The sequence below is a fragment of the Melanostigma gelatinosum genome (genome assembly GCF_949748355.1).
Source record: "Melanostigma gelatinosum genome assembly, chromosome: 8".
NCBI lineage: Eukaryota > Metazoa > Chordata > Actinopteri > Perciformes > Zoarcidae > Melanostigma > Melanostigma gelatinosum.
The window spans coordinates 27,770,994-27,795,210 of NC_136641.1; the positions used below are offsets into that span (position 1 = coordinate 27,770,994).

Genomic DNA, 24,217 nt, shown 5'->3' on the forward strand with positions numbered 1-24,217 from the left:
CTTTATTACCTTTATTACCTTCATGATCTTTATTACCTTTATTACCTTTATTACCTTCATGATCTTTATTACCTTTATTACCTTCATGATCTTTATTACCTTTATTACCTTTATTACCTTCATGATCTTTATTACCTTTATTACCTTTATCACCTTTATTACCTTTATTACCTTTATTACCTTCATGATCTTTATCACCTTTATTACCTTTATTACCTTCATGATCTTTATTACCTTTGTTACCTTTATTACCTTTATTACCTTTATTACCTTCATGATCTTTATTACCGTTATTACCTTTATTACCTTCATGATCTTTATTACCGTTATTACCGTTATTACCTTTATTACCTTTATTACCTTCATGATCTTTATTACCTTTATTACCTTCATGATCTTTATCACCTTTATTACCTTTATGACCTTTATTACCTTCATGATCTTTATCACCTTTATTACCTTTATTACCTTTATGACCTTTATTACCTTCATGATCTTTATTACCTTTATGACCTTTATTACCTTCATGATCTTTATTACCTTTATTACCTTTATTACCTTCATGATCTTTATTACCTTTATTACCTTTATTACCTTCATGATCTTTATCACCTTTATTACCTTTATGACCTTTATTACCTTCATGATCTTTATCACCTTTATTACCTTTATTACCTTTATGACCTTTATTACCTTCATGATCTTTATTACCTTTATGACCTTTATTACCTTCATGATCTTTATTACCTTTATTACCTTTATTACCTTCATGATCTTTATTACCTTTATTACCTTTATTACCTTCATGATCTTTATTACCTTTATTACCTTTATTACCTTTATTACCTTCATGATCTTTATTACCTTTATTACCTTTATTACCTTTATTACCTTTATTACCTTCATGATCTTTATTACCTTTATTACCTTCATGATCTTTATTACCTTTATTACCTTCATGATCTTCATTACCGTTATTACCTTTATTACCTTTATTACCTTTATTACCTTCATGATCTTTATTACCTTTATTACCTTCATGATCTTTATTACCGTTATTACCTTTATTACCTTTATTACCTTTATTACCTTCATGATCTTTATTACCTTTATTACCTTCATGATCTTTATTACCTTTATTACCTTTATTACCTTCATGATCTTTATTACCGTTATTACCTTTATTACCTTCATGACCTTCATGATCTTTATTACCGTTATTACCTTTATTACCTTCATGACCTTCATGATCTTTATTACCTTTATTACCTTTATTACCTTTATTACCTTCACGATCTTTATTTCAACGTATTCACAGTTCGGTCATGTGTGGACATCGGAGGAGGAAGATCAGGAGTCACATCGAGTCATATCTTTATGAATGAATCAACATGTTTGTGTGTGTGTGTGTGTGTGTGTGTGTGTGTCTGATGTCTCTTGATCATCCCAGGTATCCTCCATATTAGAAATCCATCACTGCTACTTATTATGGGATGTTGATCATACGTGTGTGTGTGTAATAGACTCGAAAGCACTTTGTCTTACTTTATCACACGTCAATGTTTATTACTACACAATTAGACTCAAAAATACACACACACACCCACACACATGCTGAGTCAGTGATAGTCAGCGCTGAGGAAATGCTGAGTCAGCAGAAAGAGAAACAGACTCTGATATGATGTTTTCATCCTGCAGAGTTCACCTCCGTCTGTCTGTGTGCTTTAGATATTACACACACACACACACACACACACACACTCACACACACTCAGGATGAGCTGAGGAACCAGCAGGAAACAATCAGCTGACACCTTCACTTCCTCTCTCGATGGCTCCTGACCTCCAGCAGCTGGACCTGTGTGTGTGTGTGTGTGTGTTTGTGTGTGTGTGTTTCTGTGTGTGTGTGTGTGTGTGTTTCTGTGTGTGTGTGTGTGTGTGTGTTTGTGTGTGTGTGTGTGTGTGTGTGTTTCTGTGTTTCTGTGTGTGTGTGTGTGTGTGTGTTTGTGTGTGTGTGTGTGTGTTTGTGTGTGTGTGTGTGTGTGTGTTTGTGTGTTTCTGTGTGTGTGTGTGTTTGTGTGTGTGTGTGTGTTTGTGTGTGTGTGTTTCTGTGTGTGTGTGTTTCTGTGTTTCTGTGTGTGTGTGTTTGTGTGTTTCTGTGTGTGTGTGTGTGTGTGTTTCAGTGTGTGTTTGTGTGTGTGTGTTTCTGTGTGTGTGTGTTTCTGTGTTTCTGTGTGTGTGTGTTTGTGTGTTTCTGTGTGTGTGTGTGTTTGTGTGTTTCTGTGTGTGTGTGTGTGTGTGTGTTTCAGTGTGTGTTTGTGTGTTTCTGTGTGTGTGTGTGTTTGTGTGTTTCTGTGTGTGTGTGTGTGTGTGTGTTTCAGTGTGTGTTTGTGTGTTTCTGTGTGTGTGTGTGTTTGTGTGTTTCTGTGTGTGTGTGTGTGTGTGTGTTTCAGTGTGTGTTTGTGTGTTTCTGGGTGCGTGTGTTTCTGTGTGTGTGTGTGTGTGTGTGTGTGTGTGTGTTTGTGTGTGTGTGTATGTGTTTCTGTGTGTTTCTGTGTTTCTGTGTCTGTGTGTGTGTGTGTTAGTGTACATACTTATGTGTATAAATACACACATGCTGCAGGATGAACACAGTAGAAATATACCAAAGTAAATAAAGGATGTGCCTCATTAACTGTTCCTTTAATGAAGAGAACTGAGCTTCTGTTTAATCTCCATCTGTTGTCTCCACCAGATGTTAAACAGAAAACCTCTAAAATGTATAAACACCACATGATGGATGAGAAACGATCCGCTCTTTAATTATTCACAAGTAATGATTCATTCATTTAACTCATTGAGTTTTTACGAGTGTGTGCCGACATTAGTAACCTGGTTGTAGCGAGCTAGCTAACTTAGCTATGTTCCAAATGTAACGTTATCTCACCCGATGACGTCTTTATCATCGAATCCGCATCAAACGCCAAATCGCCTCGACGCGAGCGTTGACATTTTTCAATTTCTGCGAAATATTCGTGTGACGTCCCGGCGCGATAGCCTCTCAGCGGTGAGTTGTTCCCTCTGTCATCAGGAAATAAATACAGAGCCGCCCGTCTGTGTTCACCCAGAGCTCTACGATCAAATCGGCATCATTTCTGTTTCTATTTCGGAGTCCCTTTTTGTCGGTTTATTGCCGTTAAAATCAGCCCCGCCCCCTCTCCGGCGCGTCCGGCGCGATTCACACATGAACACTTGGTCCCCGGAGTTTTGACCGCCGTCGCGATGGACGCAAATATGCGGCGTGATGAATTCACGACGCGTTGGGTGTGAACGCAGCATCAGGGTGGAGTCCAACAGCGCTGCTCTTTTTAGACATTAAAGATTAGGGGGGGGGAATCGATACAGTATGGTATCGAGATATTTTGCGTGGCGTTATTGTGTCGATACATGGACGCCAAGTATCGATCTTTTATTATATATACAATTAAAAAAAAAAAAATTACTAGAAAGATCAAATGAATTGCTTCTTCAGTCCACTAGATGGAGCTGAGTTGTTTTCTGGTGAGGTCAGCAAAGGTCCCGGGTCAGCGTGATTGGTAGGAAGTTGGTCAAAACAAAGAGACATCTGACCTCACAACGGGTTAAACCTGCCAACAGCAGCCGGCTCATAAGAGAGCAGCGCATCACTGTCTCTCTGCCTCCACGTCCACGCATCACAAGTTACACTGAGTTATACAACTCTAATATCATACTTATACAAGTTACACTGAGTTATACAACTCTAATATCATACTTATACAAGTTACACTGAGTTATACAACTCTAATATCATACTTATATAAGTTACACTGAGTTATATAACTCTAATATCCTACTTATACAAGTTACACTGAGTTATACAACTCTAATATCATACTTATATAAGTTACACTGAGTTATATAACTCTAATATCCTACTTATACAAGTTACACTGAGTTATACAACTCTAATATCATACTTATATAAATTATAGTTCATATACTGAGTTATATAACTCTAATATCACACTTATACAAGTTATACTGAGTTATATAACTAATATCCTACTTATATAATTATAGTTCATATACTGAGTTATATAACTAATATCATACTTATATAAGTTATAGTTCATATGCTGAGTCCACACGTTTGCATTTGGTTCAGTTGGACTTTGTAGTGTTAAGATAGTATTTTTACCTCATAACAAAGGGGAGGCCGGAGCCATGCTGCCGGCTTGTGCCGTCGACACGCTGCACCAATAATGCTACCAAAACTGGTTTACAATTATAAGGAATTTAATTCCACTGATGTAAGTACATTTACAGTTATACATTGGAGTGTACACTCCTATGACATATTAAAACAATAAAACCCCATTTGCAAAAAACCTCGCTCGGCTCCTCCGGTGAAAACACATCTGTCGTCCGGGAGCATCCAGGTGAGAGTGAGAGCGAGGAAAAAGTCTTTTAAATTAATCCTCCCACATCTGTTCGAAACACCTCCTCCTCCGTTTATCCCGATTCCTATTGGCTATCCTCCAGGAGCGTATTCACTTGTCTGGCTCTGAGTTTAATATCACATTCAATGACTGTCAGTTACGTTTTAAACCCTTCTATAATAATCCTTCAAAATAAAAGTTATACTTTTGCAACTTGGCAGAAGTTTCATGCTTCTGCATGTTTATGTTTATGCTTGTGTTTATCTTAATTATGCATTCTCGAAACCCTTATGATTATGACTAACTATGAATTATTAATTATGAATTATTAAATACTTTTATTATATCTACTAACTACAGTTTTTTACTCAAATTTCTTACAATTCCCCCCTAACTCACAGTTCACTGTGAGTTAGCTACTCAAATGTAGTTAGTTTTTCAAATGTCCCTGGAGACCTCCCCCCTACTCAATCCAGGGAAAGGCTCCCTATCTATCTAAACCGAGGCAAAGAATTCATGCACACAGATATCATTTCAAGTATTTCTGTTCAGTTCGTTTCAAGATAGAGTGCGTTGAAAGTCACTGCCTTCCATGTCTTGGGGCTGGCAGGATCAGGATACAGCCTGTAGGCTAGAGAACACATACTGAGAAGCCTTGACTGTTCATTTACACGTGACAAAATTACATTTCTTAATCTTTACACCTTAAAATCCCTTTATAACCCAATTAAACAAAAAAATTTAATCTCCAAATACTCATCCAAAACAATCCGTCTATTTTCCAAACTTCCAACATCTCACTGGATGTTTTAGAAGTCCATCTGGGCCTTTATCAGGTCCTTCAGGATCTCCGAGAGGATGGTCAGGAACCGCTCGTGAAGTCCCTCTGGTGGCCTCATCTAGACTGTGGCCATCAGAAGCTCCAATTCGTCCTCATCCTCGTCACATAACTGGTTGCCTGGACTGGTGTCTGGCTCATCGGTGAAGCAATAAACCCCTGTAGAGGTCCACGGATGCACGGGAACCCCCATCCACAGACAACTAGGCGGTCTATGATGACAGCACACAGAATAATTACGATTGCCAAAAATGTATGTTTTCACTGGCTAAGCATACTTCCCAACCAGTCGGTGAACGGATTCGTGACACCAGAGTTGTCTGCTAGCTCTTGGCTGAGTGCTGTCAGTCCCTCCAGAGCCCTGGTCACCGATCCATCAGGAGCTGTGTTATTTGGAATGAAAGTACAGCACGCAGACCCAAACATCTGGCACACGCCACTTTTCTCTGCTAAATCATCTCTAATGCCATTCTGTTCTGCAAGGTCATTAAACTAGTCTTCGCCAGCTGTGCATGCAGTCCTGATATGGCGTCACTGGTGAAGTTTACTAAACGCTGTTGGTTATAGTAAATGTAGTTGATCCAATCGACATTTTTATTAATCATCACCCTCTGAGAGAAAACAGATTCTAAATCTGCTGCTATTTGATTTCTGGCTTGAAAGTCATTAGACACCCCCCTTGGCAGTCTTATGACATCTTATGTACACTTGGTCATCAAAGGCCCCCTTCGGGCCACCGGCATCTCTTTTGGATCTTCTGTTAGCATGTGGGCGTGGAGAGATGAGTTCTCCATAAGTTGCATCAGTGACAGGCAAGATATAGAATGACAATATAAGTTGCACCAACGCACCTGTCCAATCTTTAGGCAGGATTGGATGTATGGTTCTTCCTCCACACCATCACCATAAATCAGCTCTAGGTGCTGTCTGTCTTAACACACTGTTATATAGATAGTCGCTAGCGTTGTGACTGTTGCTACAATTTGCTTCAATAATACTGCCTACATTGGGCCCCATAGCTGTATCTGAGGCTATACAATCAAATGGACCCTCTGAAACCTTGAACAGAGGTGGGGTATTATATTCTACAGGTGGGTAATGCCAGTGCAGCCTCTGACAAGTGTGTTGGAGGGGCAAAGTGTCATCAGTAAACAGAGTTAAAATACAACTAATTCAGGACTTAGGAGTCTGAATCTTGAAGGAACTGGTGTTGCTAGGGGTCTAGATCCTAAACACACAATACAATCTGTACTACTGGCTTGAAGCCGTATATTGTACCCACCATAAATTCCCATCTGCCATTCCGGTTTCCACCCCTTACCTCATTCTCTGCGTCAGTCGTATGTCGAACCTGGTCTTTTTACAGGCTTAACAATAATCCTAATGAGCCCTTGTGGGGCAGGACTATCAGTAGCCTTTCCCTGTACTACGTAAAGTCCTCAGTCAGTCAATTTAGGTAAGTCTTAAAGGATTACATCTACCCACCCCCTTTGTACACATCACAGGCATAATATGATAACAGCTTCCCATACTTATGTGTGGCAGGCCCACACTCGTCAGTTATGATGCACACGGTTTTGGTCATCCACCCGCAGGCGTGTTCATACTTGGGACTGGAAACTTCTTCACAGAAGTCGAACTGGACCGTTGATGTTGTACCTTCTTTGAACATAAGAGTGAGAGTTACATTTTCATAGGTGAGTGTCGTCAGAGAAGCCTCTCTACGTGGTCTAAGATCGGTTTGATTAGCTACTGAGGCTAAATGTCGAATCCTGATGTAGTCATGCATGTGATCTGGTTCCTGTCTGTGGTTAATTCCACATACTAAGAGGGAAGCTACTGAACTCAGGAATAAAATAATTACAGACTTCCATAACCCACTGACCCTAGAGTCTCCTAATGGACGCCCTCGCTTAAACTGTGGGGGAAACGTCATCTTCAGTACTGTCTAACCCCTCTTTTGAGGTGTCTTTGGCTTCAAATTTTCCTGTCTGATGTTCACTCCTGTCTCTGCGAGTGTCACACTCGTTACCTTCGCTGCTGCACAGTGAGTGAGGTGGTGTCAAGTAGCTCGAGTTTTACCTTTCACCTTTACTGCATGTGAGGTTGCCAATACTACCTCCCATGGACCGGTCCACCTTGGTTCACTCCACTTGCGTTTGTGGACTTTTATCCACACCAGACTGCCTGGTGACACATCAGCCTGCTTCCTTTCGTCAGCTGCTGCTTCTGCGTTTGTCACCTGAGGAAACAACACTCGGCTCATGTTAGTTAGAGCTCCCGTATATTTCTCAATTTCTAGAGTTAGCAAGTCTAGTTGTGGTTTATCATGACGTCATTAAATCTCAAAAATTTTGAGTCGCACCTTTACTGAAAACTATTCTAAATGTGGATCTACAAAAATGTTTGACACCTTACCATAAATGTTTGACACCTTACCATATCCCCCTTCACCTCGATATCTCTGCTGTAAGGGATCACATGGCAATCATCTATGTATCTTGGCTATACCCTGAACCTCCCCATGGTCCTGGTGACAGCATGGGCATCTGTTGATGTCTCATGGGAGGAGGTCCAGCTGGACCTGGTCGTAGGTGCTGCTGATGTTGTGGTGGGAACGGAGCATGTTGTGGTGCTGCACTGATCTGTCTTCCTCTCCTTTTATGTGGGCAATCTCTTACCCAATGACCCTCTCTCCCACATACGTAGCACTTCCCTCTACCTACAGGTCTTTCATAACCTCCTCTGTAGTTACCTCTCCCTCTGTTAGATGCTCGTGCACGTCCTCTGCCTCTATAATGTGGTGGAGGTTGGTAGTACACCACTGTGTGGGCTGGTACTGCTGGATTTGGTTGGTATGAGGTCGGGGGTGCAGCTGGATATTGGGGCTGTTGTGAGGCCTGAGCCTTGGCTACGGCCATCTGTTTCTTGGCCAGATGTTTTCTACTTATTTCTCTGTCAGCCGTCGCTATTTGAAGTTTCAGCAGCCGCCGCTGCATGCTCTTTATATCCTCGTCTTCTTTACTTTCTGCTCGTCTTTCCTCTATCTGCTGTTGCAAATCTTTTCTGATGCATTCTACTTCTCTTACTTCACATTTTAGTCTTCTTACCAGTGCTCCTACTTCCTTACTCTGCTTCTTTAATGTAAACATTATGCAGCCTAGGAGTATTCAAATGTGTGTATTAAATGTGCATGCTTGTCATCACCTGAATCAAAGTCAACTCACCCTCTGTGCTGTATGGCGTGTGGCCGCTGACTCCAAAACTGGGATCCGCTGCTCCACTTCCCAGATCTGGACCCACTCAGCCACGCACCTTGACTAAAACAAACACAGAACTGCCAAAAGTTCAGCAGTAAATGTTAGCATACGTCTGTAGTGTAAGAGAGGTCAACGATCTCTCAAATATGTTGCGCCGTCCGTGTCAAAATTGATTCTTAGGAACTGTGTAAATTAGTAAATGTACCAAAATTAGTCAATACTGGATATGTGAAGGAATCTCGAATCCAAAATTGAAGCTAGAATTCCGAAATCAAACTCAACATCTAAATCAGAATCACAATCACAATCCAGTTCCAAATCAGAATTCGAAAGGTTTAAAATTGGAAGTAAAATGAAATTAAAAACAATGAATAATTAATCAATTAAATATTAAATTCAACTTTAAAAATCAATAACTGTGTTCAAAGATATTCAATCAGAAATACCAATGTAAGTCAAACTGTTGAACTGCACTTACTCTCTGGTCTGCACAGTAATGAGTCACAATTAAGTTCAAGAATTGAAGAAACACAACTGAAACCATTAATCTTTGTTAAAATGCTGAACTAAAACCAAAGTCAACGACTAAAGTTATAATGCCTAATTAAAACTAAGGTCAGGATATAAGCTCACAGCTCTTAGACAATGAATCTTTAATTGTTTTTAAATCTCCTTTTCTTTTGCCTTATGTTTTGATGCTTTTAATGGTTTTTTGTGAAGCACTTTGAAATGTGCTATACAAATAAACTTGCCTTGCCGTCTGCGCCGAACCGGAAGTTGTTCTGCGCCAAACCGGAAGTTGTCATGAAACCGGCTTTCTTGTAACAGATATGCTAACCGCAATGCTAACGACAAAACGGCACTTCTAATAAAGCGTACGCACACACAAGTATCACCAAAATCCCACACTTTAATTCCACTCATACGCCTTCTGTCTCCTCTCTCAATCCAGCCGTTATTTTATTTTATAAGCACTTATTTTACATACAGAGTGCCGCAACGCCGGAGCTACACGTAGCTAGCGTTAGCTCCTCACAGCGCGGTCATGCAATATCAATCATTTTAAACGTATTTCCACGCTGCTAAAACACAGACTAGTCACACGTATTATTGGACTTATTTAGTCATCATTTTAAACGTATTTCCACGCTGCTAAAACACAGACTAGTCACACGTATTATTGTTATTATTAACCCTTAAACCTCCGGTTAACGGGCTTTAGCTCATCCGGACCCGAGCTCACTGTTACGTATATGAAACGCGAGTTATTCACTTCCAACGCCACAAACCACTCACCCAGTCTGTCTAGTTTCACCAAAGCCCTTATTCTACGCCCTCTGAATCACCCACATGACCCACTAATTATATTCACAGCCAAAGCTAGCAAGAGTGTCTTTCCTGAAGCCTGCGGCCTCAGAAGCTAACTCCCGCTAGCCTAGCTCTCTAAGCAGCTTATGCGACGTGACCCGACATTCGTGGACTAAGCCCACAAAGGTTTGCACACCTAAGCCTCTCAAAGCCACAACATCTCAGTTCGCCTCGCTACATAACTGCTTTAAACTAGCTATCTGCAGGCCTAACAATACTTATGTTGGGCCGAAGGAGGCTCCCAGCATGAGCAAAGCAGTTTCGCCCGTACCACAGCTTGTTTGATTCCAATGTGGTGATTTACTTACACAGCGCTGTCCGTCTTTAATTAATTCTTAGGATCCTTATACTCTTGACTAATCCCTTAAGTTCATCATACTTCAGACAGTAAATCGTACTTACCTCAGTGGAACATGGCCTCCCTCGTGGAACGTACCCACCGGCAACGGAGCGTTAGCCGTTAGCAGCGCTTAGCCAAGCAGAGATTCCCCTAAGGTTCCTAGTAGCTAACTCACAGATTTCATGAAACGGCTCTGTCTACCGATATTGTGGGCCCAGGATTGTCTGCTTGACTAATGCCGCCGTCAGCACACACAGCGAGGCCGGCAAGACTGTCCCATCTGGGGTTCGCCAAATTTGTTAAGATAGTATTTTTACCTCATAACAAAGGGGAGGCCGGAGCCATGCTGCCGGCTTGTGCCGTCGACACGCTGCACCAATAATGCTACCAAAACTGGTTTACAATTATAAGGAATTTAATTCCACTGATGTAAGTACATTTACAGTTATACATTGGAGTGTACACTCCTATGACATATTAAAACAATAAAACCCCATTTGCAAAAAACCTCGCTCGGCTCCTCCGGTGAAAACACATCTGTCGTCCGGGAGCATCCAGGTGAGAGTGAGAGCGAGGAAAAAGTCTTTTAAATTAATCCTCCCACATCTGTTCGAAACACCTCCTCCTCCGTTTATCCCGATTCCTATTGGCTATCCTCCAGGAGCGTATTCACTTGTCTGGCTCTGAGTTTAATATCACATTCAATGACTGTCAGTTACGTTTTAAACCCTTCTATAATAATCCTTCAAAATAAAAGTTATACTTTTGCAACTTGGCAGAAGTTTCATGCTTCTGCATGTTTATGTTTATGCTTGTGTTTATCTTAATTATGCATTCTCGAAACCCTTATGATTATGACTAACTATGAATTATTAATTATGAATTATTAAATACTTTTATTATATCTACTAACTACAGTTTTTTACTCAAATTTCTTACAATTGATACAAACAGTTGAGTTTGTCAGGTTCATGCAACATTTATGACATTGTTGGTCAGTCTCTGCTTGACAATCATATTCTGCTGCAATAAAAATGATTGAAGTGAGATGAACAGACTGAAAACTTGATCTTATTAGATAAAACATGTTGACCCAGTTTTCCTTTCGGGACATCATCTGAAGTTGAAAAAAGTAATAAATTGCAACATATGTTATCGTGATAATATCGTATCGCGGGTAGGGTTGGGTATCGTTTGGGTTTTTTCCGATACCGGTGCTAAAACGATACTTTTAAAACGATACCGGTGCCTAAACGGTGCCTGAACCGATTTCTTCAAATTGAACAATATATTAACTGTTTAAAGTATACTATAAATACAAATAAATACAAAACACTTGGCTTCAAACTACAGCTTCAAACTTTTTAACTTCAAACTATGAACAATATGTCAACTGTTAACAGTTTACAGGATACTTAAATAAATAAAAATAAATACAAAACACACACACTCTGTACACACACTGCAGCTTCAAACTTCAGCAATTATTTTGCAGAAATATGAGCATATTTGCCTTCTCTTGCAAAATAAGACCTCCTGACTTATTTCATTTTATTTAACCAGTTGGTGGCGGTAATGCGCCAATTCGTCGTTTGCCAACCGCCACTACACCTCGAAGAAGAAGAAGAAGAAGAAGAAGGTTCCGCGTGCCTGTGTTGTTGTGCCAATGAGCGGCGGCGCTAAGGACCCGGATGTCGATGGAGGACGTCAGTAGCCTGCCGGCCGTTTGACAGATCGTGTTTAATAAATCATGGCCGAAGCGTCGTCAGAATGATGGAGGGGTTTGTTTCTAAGCACGCACGGCTCGTCCGGTTGTAATAATATTATGAGTGAGGAGCGGAGGACCGATGCTATCGTTAGCATCGGTCCTAGGACGAGCTAACCGAGGACGGAGTCATCAGAGTAGTGTAAAAAAAAGTATTTCAATCTGCTCAGGCACCGAAAGGAAGCACCGAAACCTGCGTTGCATTTCGGTCCGATAGGAAAACCGGTGCAATACCGGTTTTCGGTACCCAACCCTCATCGCGGGACCTCTGGTGATTCCCACCCCTACTAAAGAACCATAAACAGTTTTTCTTCTTCGCGTGTTTTTGTTGAATGTGGTTCAGTTTTGTGGTCATGTGACTGTTCTCCAGTTAAGGAAACAAACACGACGACTCATCTGTGTTTGTGTTCAACGCTCCTGTAGGAATGTAAATGATTTAAAACATCAGTTTGGTTTTAAATGCGATGACAGAGACGACTGGTTAATGAGGTCAGAGGTCAGGATGATGATTCAGAGTTAGGATGTTATTGTCATACGCAGATACACGGAATTTGACTCTGCATTTAACCCATCCCTAGCTTATTGGGAGCAGTGAGGGGTTCAGGGTCTTGCTCAGGGACATCGAACCGGACAACCCTCTCTACCACGGCCGCCCCATCATGATGATGATGATGATGATGATGATGATTTATTTCCACAGCGTGATGACTAAAAGCCTTCTTGTTCTTTTATAAGAGACACTTAAAAACACCGTTTACTTTGGAAACTGCATTAGCTGCTAAGCAACAGAACTCTAAACGAGGACATTTTGACGCTCACTCTGATTATTTCCTGTTTTATATTGTGTCCAGAATATCAGAACCACTCTGACACAAACTGATCATCACCAGAGACCCAGAGACTAGGTCCTCCAGAGACTAGACCTAGAGACTAGGTCCAGAGACTAGACCCAGAGACTAGGTCCTCCAGAGACTAGACCCAGAGACTAGACCCAGAGACTAGGTCCTCCAGAGACTAGACCCAGAGACTAGACCCAGAGACTAGATCCAGAGACTAGGTCCTCCAGAGACTAGACCCAGAGACTAGGGACTGTGACTAGACCCAGAGACTAGACCCAGAGACTAGATCCAGAGACTAGGTCCTCCAGAGACTAGGTCCTCCAGAGACTAGCTGCAGAGACTAGATCCAGAGTATCCATGTATGTGTATAATAAACCAGGTACAAACTACTCTGCTGTATTTACGTCTAGATGACGTTATGTTGAGTGTTGATGAGCTGCTACAATGTTAGCTTAGCATAGCACCGATAGAACCAGACTCCATTCAGAAAACAAACATTTTAAAGGTTGTTTACTTATCGTCTTGAGGAGAGAACTAACAAAACATGAATTCAGACTTTTTACAAATCATCATCATCATCGTGTAGATATTTCAGCATCTTTTGTATCAGTTTATTGAGATCAAAGTAAAATCTGTGTATTTTGGTTCATACAGCTGAAGTAAACCAGCTGACTTGCGTCTCACTAGACACAGTGAGAACTCCTCCACATGATGTCATGAACCAGACAAGAAGGTGTTTAGTTCCTCTGGATCTCTGGGACTTCTACAACAAGTACTGAGCAGAGATACAGGTTCTTCCATGTTGATGCAGGAAATAAAGGGCTCAGTTGATAACGGCCTCCATGGAGTTAAGCCACGCCCCCTATCAGGCACGTCTAACGTGAATAATCACAAATGATCCCGAGAGTAAGTGCAACGCGAAATCTGAGGCGTGTTCAGAGGACTCTGCCGGTCAATGAAAAGAAAGAAAGCAAACCACCAGTTTTTCACATCAACTCGGAGCATAAAAAACACGTTCAGGCTTGTTTGCTTGTGTGGCCCCGCCCCCTTTCTAGTGATGTAACAGCAGCCATTTTACCTGCTCGAGGTCGTGTGAAGTGTCGCAGATAGGTAAAAAGATGTGAGAACTAAAAATGAAATGTTAAAAATAACCGTATTTGTTGTAAAAATGCCAACACAGCGATTGTCTAAACGTTTGTGTCCACCTGGTGAGCGTCGGTCCAACAGAAGAGTCCTTTCAGAGCTAGAAGACGTAAACATCTCTGGAGCTGCAGATGCGGTGACAGTAAAAAACCCACTTCAACCAAACATGTCGTAAACACTTCGAGTCGTTCACTTTCAGCCTCTAACAGATGTTTGTTTAAACTGAGACTCCAGAGCCAACATGGCCGCCGCCGTAACCGCTCGGGGTCAGACGTGTTTAGATGTTCGCTGTCTCTGGTTTCTATCAGCTGATGCATTCAATTAAAAAAATAACATTTCAACCACCATCATGGTCATGTGACCAACAGTGTTTCCCTCTAATGAAATAACCGTGAGATGGACTGATGGTGATACTGCCTGTGTGGGCTACACACACACAGAGTTAATGGAGCAGTTATTCCTCTGGTTGTTGTCGTGGAGTCAGATAATCATCGGCCAATCACATCCCTCCAGGCTCCACGACAAGAAATAGTCCCTCCGAAAAACTGCAAAATGTCATTTTTACACTTTATGTTGTTGATTCAACCTGTTAATCAGGGATTTTTAGAGGAGCTGGTTACCTGTTAACTGACTTTATGCTAAGCTAGGCTATACAATGCTCAGGCAACAGCTACTTTGTACACAAGGTAAAACCAGAAAATCCCACGTGTCACCAGAGAGTGATTCGACTATTTGTTCCTTTTTCATATGAACTTTCACTGGAGAACCACGTTAAACCTGCATGTTTACATGTTTGGTTCATAACACCGAGTGTGATGGGCAGCGTTTAATCTCAAGGTTTTATATATCGGTGTCCTCTGTGTCCTCTGTGTCTTCTGTCTCCTCCGTCTCCTCTGTGTCTTCTGTCTCTTCCGTCTCTTCCGTCTCCTCCGTCTCTTCTGTCTCTTCCATCTCTTCTATCTCCTCCGTCTCCTCCGTCTCTTCTGTCTCCTCTGTCTCTTCTATCTCCTCCGTCTCCTCCGTCTCCTCTGTCTCTTCTATCTCCTCCGTCTCCTCCGTCTCTTCTGTCTCCTCTGTCTCTTCTATCTCCTCCGTCTCCTCCATGTCCTCCGTCTCTTCTGTCTCCTCCGTCTCTTCTGTCTCCTCCATCTCTTCTGTCTCCTCCGTCTCTTCTGTCTTCTCCATCTCTTCTATCTCCTCCGTCTCCTCCGTCTCTTCTGTCTCCTCCGTCTCTTCTGTCTTCTCCGTGTCTTCTGTCTCCTCCGTGTCTGTAGATGTTGGATGATGTTCTGTCTCCTCTTGTGAGACTCTCTTCGGTTTACAGACGGACAGTGAAGTGCTCACGCTGTGGGGGGGCGAGTGTCAGCGTGTTAGCGTTGTAGCTGCTAATAGCACAGCCGGGCAGTAATTACAGAGGCGGTGCAATTAAAGTATTAAAGCTCGCAGTGGGTTTCATTTAGTCACAGGAAGTGACTCACACACGTGATCCGTTCACTGACTCAGCGTCAAGAGGAGCATCACGTTAAAATATGGGATTATTTGATTCATTTAATAAAAGCACATTTTAATCTACAAAAGTATTTTTCATTTTCTGCTCCTTTATACTCACTACATCTCAGAACAAAATATAAAATATGAATCAACTAAGACTTTATTAATGTATATCAACAGGAATGTATTGATCCCAGGGAGACATTCACAAGTTTCCCTTATATATATATATATATATATATATATATATATATATATATATATATATATATATATATATATATATATATAGTTTGTATGTTGATGTGAACAATGTTTAAAAGTTGTAACTCAAAGAACTCAAAGATTACAAGAACGTGTTGTTTTAATTATAATTTAAATATTAATTAAACATGCAATGCTCGAACAAGACAGCAGCAATAGCTGGGTTAGCCGTTAGCGTGATGTTAGCGCACACACACACACACACACACAGATTCAGCAGGATGATGGATGGTCCAGTGAAATCGTAGTCTAGTTCGAGAAACTCTATCTGTCTCCTCTGTCTGCCCAGCTGTCTGTCATCTGCTGCCTCACATGTACACACACACACACACACACACACACACACACACACACACACACACACACACACACACACACACACACACACACACACACACACTCTCTCTCTCTCTCTCTGGTCTCCCTTGAGCTCAGCAGGCTAATTAACTAATGTGCTGATCTTTCACTGCCTGTGTGTGTGTGTGTGTGTGTGTGTGTGTGTGTGTGTGTGTGTGTGTGTGTGTGTGTGAGTGAGTGATTTACTGTTGCTCTCCTCTGTTAATTGAGACTCTGCGTTTCCATGGTGAACTCTTCTTCTGTCTGATTAGCAGCAGTCAGTCAGTGAACTCTTCTTCTTCTGTCTGATTAGAGTCGTCTCCGTCACTAATGGACTCTGTGATGAAGTGAAGAGTTAATCTGAGGTCAGTCACAGGATTCATTTAGTGTTTCATCAACACAGGAGGACGTCTCTTTAGGAGCTTCTCCTTCTTCTGGTTCTTCTCCTTGTTCTCCTTCTCATTCTTCTCCTCCTTCTTCTTCTTGTTCTCCTCCTCCTCCTTCTGGTTCTTCTTCTCCTTCTTCTGTGTTAATTATCAGACCTCCCTGTTCATATTATTATTGTTATTCTGCATGTTAATCAATCAATAGTTAAACGTTTCAGAGATTCCAGATAATTCACCAACGTGACATTTTTATGTCTTGTTTTTAATCTGGTCATATTTTGTGACATAAAACAGAGAAATTAAGAAAAGAATCACATCTGAACCAGAAAAGATTTGACATTTTGTTACTTGATAATGACGAAAAGACTTAATAGATCATGAAAACAGACGAAATGTTTCATCTCTAATGTGATCCCATGATTAATAAAGGAACTAAGGATGTTCATTTAAACAACATATAGTTGTAAATGTCTTTGGTACCATCAGTATGTTAGCAACTTTGCTTCTCTGGCGTTAGCTTAGCTTCAGTGATTGATAGCATGCTAGGTCGATAGCTTCAAGGATCGATAGCATGCTAGGTCGCTAGCTTCAAGGATCGATAGCATGCTAGGTCGCTAGTTTCAGTGATTGATAGCATGCTAGGTCGCTAGTTTCAAGGATTGATAGCATGCTAGGTCGCTAGTTTCAGTGATTGATAGCATGCTAGGTCGCTAGTTTCAGTCCCTAGCATGTGTGCTAGCTGGTAAGCTAACCCTCTGAATCAGTTTCAGGGTCTTTCTTCTCTGTGGTCTTGATGTTCTCTGTAACATAAAGTTCTGCTCCTCCATGAAACAGAACCATGATGACGAGAAGTATAGATAACTCGAACATGTCTTTAGTGCAGAACAACACAGTTATGATGACATCAATCATAATGTAAGCTATTAGGTTGAGTAACAATAATACATCATCCTGAAATACATGAAAATGTTTCAGAGGAATAAAAAAAATATCAGAGAAGAGAAACTAAATTGTGCTCCGATAGAAGATGAACCGAGCCTCGTTTTAGTTTCTCGTGTCCTCTTTATTGATCAATGTGTCCCAGCTGAAAAACCAGCAGATACGAGATACGGAGCGCCGCTACAGCCGAGGGTTCAAATCCCACCGGAGACGCCCACGTACAGAAGATATTCAGCAGCGTTTTAAAGGAAAACCCTCCATTTTGTCTCCTTCACCACCAGATTTTCATGAAACTGATTTCTAACGGTGTGTGTGTGTGCGTGCGCTGTCAATCAAACTTAAAGGGAGTAGAAGCGGCTGCCAGGATGAGAGTTAAGTTTCCATTCAGCTCAGTGTTACTGGAGCTGCTGAAGCTTTGTGAGAGAATCAGTGAGAAAACAGATGGAAACAGATCAATAACTATCAGATCACACACACACTGATAATCTCTACACTGTGTGTTAGAGAGCTGCTTGTAAATAACACAAGGTTTTAAAGCTCCTCATCAGACTGGAGGTGAAGAATCAGAAGATCTTAAAGAGAAGAATAAAGTCAGGATATCTCAGAGTAAAGTCAGGTTATCGTAGAGTAAAGTCAGGATATCGCAGAGTAAAGTCAGGATATAGCAGAGTAAAGTCAGGTTATCGTAGAGTAAAGTCAGGATATCGCAGAGTAAAGTCAGGATGTCGTAGAGTAAAGTCAGGATGTCGTAGAGTAAAGTCAGGTTATCGTAGAGTAAAGTCAGGATATCGCAGAGTAAAGTCAGGTTATCGTAGAGTAAAGTCAGGATGTCGTAGAGTAAAGTCAGGATGTCGTAGAGTAAAGTCAGGTTATCGTAGAGTAAAGTCAGGATATCGCAGAGTAAAGTCAGGATGTCGTAGAGTAAAGTCAGGATGTCGTAGAGTAAAGTCAGGATATCGTGAGAGTAAAGTCAGGATATCGCAGAGTAAAGTCAGGATGTCGTAGAGTAAAGTCAGGATATCGTAGAGTAAAGTCAGGATGTCGTAGAGTAAAGTCAGGATGTCGTAGAGTAAAGTCAGGATATCGCAGAGTAAAGTCAGGTTATCGTAGAGTAAAGTCAGGATATCGCAGAGTAAAGTCAGGTTATCGTAGAGTAAAGTCAGGATGTCGTAGAGTAAAGTCAGGATGTCGTAGAGTAAAGTCAGGTTATCGTAGAGTAAAGTCAGGATATCGCAGAGTAAAGTCAGGTTATCGTAGAGTAAAGTCAGGATGTCGTAGAGTAAAGTCAGGATGTCGTAGAGTAAAGTCAGGTTATCGTAGAGTAAAGTCAGGATATCGCAGAGTAAAGTCAGGATGTCGTAGAGTAAAGTCAGGATGTCGTAGAGTAAAGTCAGGATATCGTGAGAGTAAAGTCAGGATATCGCAGAGTAAAGTCAGGATGTCGTAGAGTAAAGTCAGGATATCGTAGAGTAAAGTCAGGATGTCGTAGAGTAAAGTCAGGATGTCGTAGAGTAAAGTCAGGATATCGCAGAGTAAAGTCAGGTTATCGTAGAGTAAAGTCAGGATATCGCAGAGTAAAGTCAGGTTATCGCAGAGTAAAGTCAGGATATCGTAGAGTAAAGTCAGGATGTCGTAGAGTAAAGTCAGGATATCGTAGAGTAAAGTCAGGGTGTCGTAGAGTAAAGTCAGGATGTCGCAGAGTAAAGTCAGGATATCGCAGAGTAAAGTCAGGATGTCGTAGAGTAAAGTCAGGATGTCGTAGAGTAAAGTCAGGTTGTCGTAGAGTAAAGTCAGGATATCGCAGAGTAAAGTCAGGTTATCGTAGAGTAAAGTCAGGATATCGTAGAGTAAAGTCAGGATATCGCAGCGTAAAGTCAGGTTATCGTAGAGTAAAGTCAGGATATCGTAGAGTAAAGTCAGGATATCGTAGAGTAAAGTCAGGATGTCGTAGAGTAAAGTCAGGATGTCGCAGAGTAAAGTCAGGATATCGCAGAGTAAAGTCAGGATGTCGTAGAGTAAAGTCAGGATGTCGTAGAGTAAAGTCAGGTTGTCGTAGAGTAAAGTCAGGATATCGCAGAGTAAAGTCAGGTTATCGTAGAGTAAAGTCAGGATATCGCAGAGTAAAGTCAGGATATCGTAGAGTAAAGTCAGGTTATCGTAGGATAGGAAACTCTCTCTCTGTAGTTAAATGTCCTACCTGTCTGTCTCTCTCTGTAGTTAAATGTCCTACCTGTCTGTCTCTCTGTAGTTAAATGTCCTACCTGTCTGTCTCTCTCTGTAGTTAAATGCTCTACCTGTCTGTCTCTCTCTGTAGTTAAATGCTCTACCTGTCTGTCTCTCTCTGTAGTTAAATGTCCTACCTGTCTGTCTCTCTCTCTCTGTAGTTAAATGACCTACCTGTCTGTCTCTCTCTGTAGTTAAATGTCCTACCTGTCTGTCTCTCTCTGTAGTTAAATGCTCTACCTGTCTGTCTCTCTCTGTAGTTAAATGCTCTACCTGTCTGTCTCTCTCTGTAGTTAAATGACCTACCTGTCTGTCTCTCTCTGTAGTTAAATGACCTACCTGTCTGTCTCTCTCTGTCGTTAAATGTCCTACCTGTCTGTCTCTCGCTGTAGTTAAATGTCCTACCTGTCTGTCTCTCTCTGTAGTTAAATGTCCTACCTGTCTGTCTCTCTGGAGTTAAATGTCCTACCTGTATGTCTCTCTCTGTAGTTAAATGCTCTACCTGTCTGTCTCTCTCTGTAGTTAAATGTCCTACCTGTCTGTCTCTCTCTGTAGTTAAATGACCTACCTGTCTGTCGCTCTCTGTAGTTAAATGTCCTACCTGTCTGTCTCTCTCTGTCGTTAAATGTCCTACCTGTCTGTCTCTCTGGAGTTAAATGTCCTACCTGTATGTCTCTCTCTGTCGTTAAATGTCCTACCTGTCTGTCTCTCTCTGTAGTTAAATGACCTACCTGTCTGTCTCTCTCTGTAGTTAAATGTCCTACCTGTCTGTCTCTCTCCACAGTCATGCCCCTTTGAAGCTGACTCCTCATCAGACCTGCAGCCAGCTCTCCTCTCCTCCTCCTCCTCCCCTCCTCTCCTCTCCTCCTCCATCCCTCCATCCATTCCTCCTCTCTCTGTCCACCATGCTCCCTTCTTTCTCTCCTCTCCTCCTCTTCCTCCTCCTCTCCCCCCTCCTCCTCCTCTCCACCCCCCTCCTCTCTGCCCCGGCTGCTCCTCCCCCTCCCCCCGTGGCGTCGGGCCGGGTGGTGTACCGAGCCTTTGACTCCTCCCTCACACACCTGACCGTCCACCGGAGGACAGGTGAGGTGTTCGTCGGCGCCGTCAACCGAGTGCTGAAGTTGTCGGCCAATCTGACGGAGCTGAGGAGTCACATGACCGGACCGGTGGAGGACAACGCCAAGTGTTACCCTCCGCCCAGCGTCAGGGCCTGTGCTCACAGGTTAGTGTGACCTGTCTGTCTGCACCTGTCTGTCTTTCTACACCTGTGTGCACCTGTCTGTCTACACCTGTCTTTCTACACCTGTGTGCACCTGTCTGTCTACACCTGTCTTTCTACACCTGTGTGTACCTGTCTGTCTACACATGTCTTTCTACACGTCTTTCTTATACACCTGTCTTACTGTTTCATCTGTCTCACTGTGTTACTGTCTCGCTGCTTTACCTGTCTGTGTCCTCTTCTGTTCGTCTAACAGTCTCATCTCTATGTCTACCTGCCTGTATAACGTCCCACCTGTCTGTCTGTCTTCCCTCAGACTGGAGTCGTCGGATAACGTGAATAAGCTCTTGCTGGTGGATTACACTGGGAACAGACTGGTGGCGTGCGGGTCGATCTGGCAGGGCGTCTGTCAGTTCCTCCGACTGGAAGATCTCTTCAAACTGGGAGAGCCGCATCACCGCAAAGAGCACTACCTGTCTGGAGCCAGAGAGGCTGATGGGATGGCAGGTAAGCTAGTGCAGAGGGGGCGGGGTCAAACACACCTGAACAGGTAGGAAGTTAAGACAAAGTATAGGTGGGACAGACTTTTTAAAAGGACTTTCAAACACCTCCAAACCTCCAAGTTAGCAAAGTCCTAAATCTCATTCAGTAATTTTTATAAAATCCTCCAGCTAATGCTCAGCCATGCTAACATTTAATGCAGGTCACAAAAGCTAACTGTTTACTAGCTAACGAGCTAAGGTTAATTCTGGGTTGTCCAGACTACAGACAGGTCCAGGATGTGTTTAGCCTTAGCTTAGCACAAAGTTTGGAGCTATCTGCTGACCAACAACTGAAAGCATCATCACAAAAATCCTGCTAACATATATGGCTTTATAAAAGCTAATGCTGCTTTACAAAAGCTAATGCTGCTTTACAAAAGCTAATGCTACTTTACAACAGCTAATGCTGCTTTACAAAAGCTAATGCTACTTTACAAAAGCTAATGCTACTTTACAACAGCTAATGCTGCTTTACAAAACCTAATGCTACTTTACAACAGCTAATGCTACTTTACAAAAGCTAATGCTACTTTACAAAAGCTGATGCTGCTTTACAACAGCTAATGCTGCTTTACAAAAGCTAATGCTACTTTACAACAGCTAATGCTACTTTACAAAAGCTAATGCTACTTTACAACAGCTAATGCTACTTTACAAAAGCTAATGCTACTTTACAACAGCTAATGCTGCTTTACAAAAGCTAATGCTACTTTACAAAAGCTGATGCTGCTTTACAAAAGCTAATGCTACTTTACAAAAGCTAATGCTACTTTACAACAGCTAATGCTACTTTACAAAAGCTAATGCTACTTTACAAAAGCTGATGCGACTTTACAAAAGCTAATGCTACTTTACAAAAGCTAATGCGACTTTACAAAAGCTAATGCTACTTTACAAAAGCTAATGCGACTTTACAAAAGCTAATGCTACTTTACAAAAGCTAATGCGACTTTACAAAAGCTAATGCTACTTTACAACAGCTAATGCTGCTTTACAAAAGCTAATGCTACTTTACAACAGCTAATGCTACTTTACAAAAGCTAATGCTACTTTACAACAGCTAATGCTACTTTACAAAAGCTAATGCTACTTTACAACAGCTAATGCTGCTTTACAAAAGCTAATGCTACTTTACAAAAGCTGATGCTGCTTTACAAAAGCTAATGCTACTTTACAAAAGCTAATGCTACTTTACAACAGCTAATGCTACTTTACAAAAGCTAATGCTACTTTACAAAAGCTGATGCGACTTTACAAAAGCTAATGCTACTTTACAAAAGCTAATGCGACTTTACAAAAGCTAATGCTACTTTACAAAAGCTAATGCGACTTTACAAAAGCTAATGCGACTTTACAAAAGCTAATGCTACTTTACAAAAGCAAAACAAAACTAAAGATAATTCCTGAGATGGTCAGAAAAGCTAATACTGGCACTAGCCTACTGCTAGGAAGCTAATCTGCTAGCATGTTAACTGTTTTACCAAAACGACGTTAAATTATGCTCTCTTTTCGTAACTCCATGGAGTGTTTAGCCTAGCTTAGCACAAAGACTGGGAGCTTAGCTTATAAGAGGATGGATCGGTGACTGGCTTGTAAGATAACAATCCAACATGTAAATGTGACAGCTCTGGAGTTGTTAGACGGTGTATTTCTTGGTGGAGCCAGGCTCCAGCTTTTGTGCTAAGCTAGGATAAACACATCCTGTTCCTTTGATAATGGTTTAGGGTGACGAGATAGAAAGATGATCGACAGAGTACTTTCGTCATTTTGACTGTAAATTGTAAAAAACAGAAAACAAAGAGTGAGAAAACAATTCATATAATAAATAACTTAAATAAAGATGGTGACATTGTGACTGAAGGTTACTCTTTAAAGTTCCTGCTCAGGTTTCACAGGGTTTGTTTATTATATCCAAAGACATTCAGCAGAGTTTTTGCTGATAATGTTTTTGGTCATTTTGATGTGAAAAAAGAAAAGATAAGCAAAGCTCTCGTGTTTCCTCTCGACTTTGTTCTTGAAAAGCTGAAGAAGCATTTTGTCAATCATGTTTGTCTTTATTGTAAATCAGCTGCGCTTGTTTTTATTTTGAACAAAAAGCTGAATGAAGACTTCTGACAAAACAGATGATTGACAAACAACAACGCTGACAGCGAGTCGTCTCATCTCAGAGCTCGTCTCTGCTCTCAAACAGTCATCACAGTCACTCACTCTGCTGTAAACATTAGTTCATCTCATCATAACACTTGATCTCATGATTATGAGTTCTGAAATGCTTCTGGAGGTGATAACTAGATATTAATACCAGAACAACCCAGTAACAACGCTTTTAACCACTTAACAACTAGCAACCTGGGACTTCTTATAACCTAAGCAGGTGACTTAATATCCTTTTAGCTCTGCGCAGGACCTCTTGTCACCAACATCACCAGTAGCTGGTACCAGTGATGTTCTGGCTTTAATCCCCCGCTGTAGAGCTCTATTCTCCTGGACCCTGAACACCTCATGTTAGTTTCTGATGTTTCCAGTCAGGATGTTTTATATTGTACCTGTCTGTCTACACCTGTCTGTCTGTGTACACCTGTTGTATTGTATTAAATATAAACAATAAATGTATCAATAAGGTGGAGAAATCAATGCCTGAAATGTAAACAAGTCAACGGTAAAATCACGTTTTATTAACTTAAAGGAGAGACCTGTCAATCATCTGCTGTAAGAACAAAGTCATCTGTAAACCGTGTCATGAATGTCTTCCTCCTCCTCCTCCTCCTCAGGTGTGGTAGTCGGCGAGGACGACTGGACGGCCGACCCAAAGAGGAAGAGGCCCG

At 41.5% G+C, this 24,217-nt stretch overlaps 1 protein-coding gene across 1 annotated transcript in view; it reads left to right on the plus strand.

Annotated features, from left to right (window-relative positions):
* Positions 1–20,536: 20,536 nt before the first annotated feature.
* plxna3 (plexin A3) overlaps positions 20,537–24,217 on the plus strand; it is a gene marked incomplete at both ends in the record, with an annotated part of 72,493 nt that continues 68,812 nt past the window's right edge. Inside the window, 3 exons of the mRNA XM_079273560.1 lie at positions 20,537–20,853; positions 21,167–21,357; positions 24,164–24,217. The exon at positions 24,164–24,217 is cut by the window's right edge and continues 494 nt beyond it. Coding sequence (XP_079129686.1) covers positions 20,537–20,853; positions 21,167–21,357; positions 24,164–24,217 — 562 coding nt within the window. The remainder of the gene's footprint in view (positions 20,854–21,166; positions 21,358–24,163) is intronic.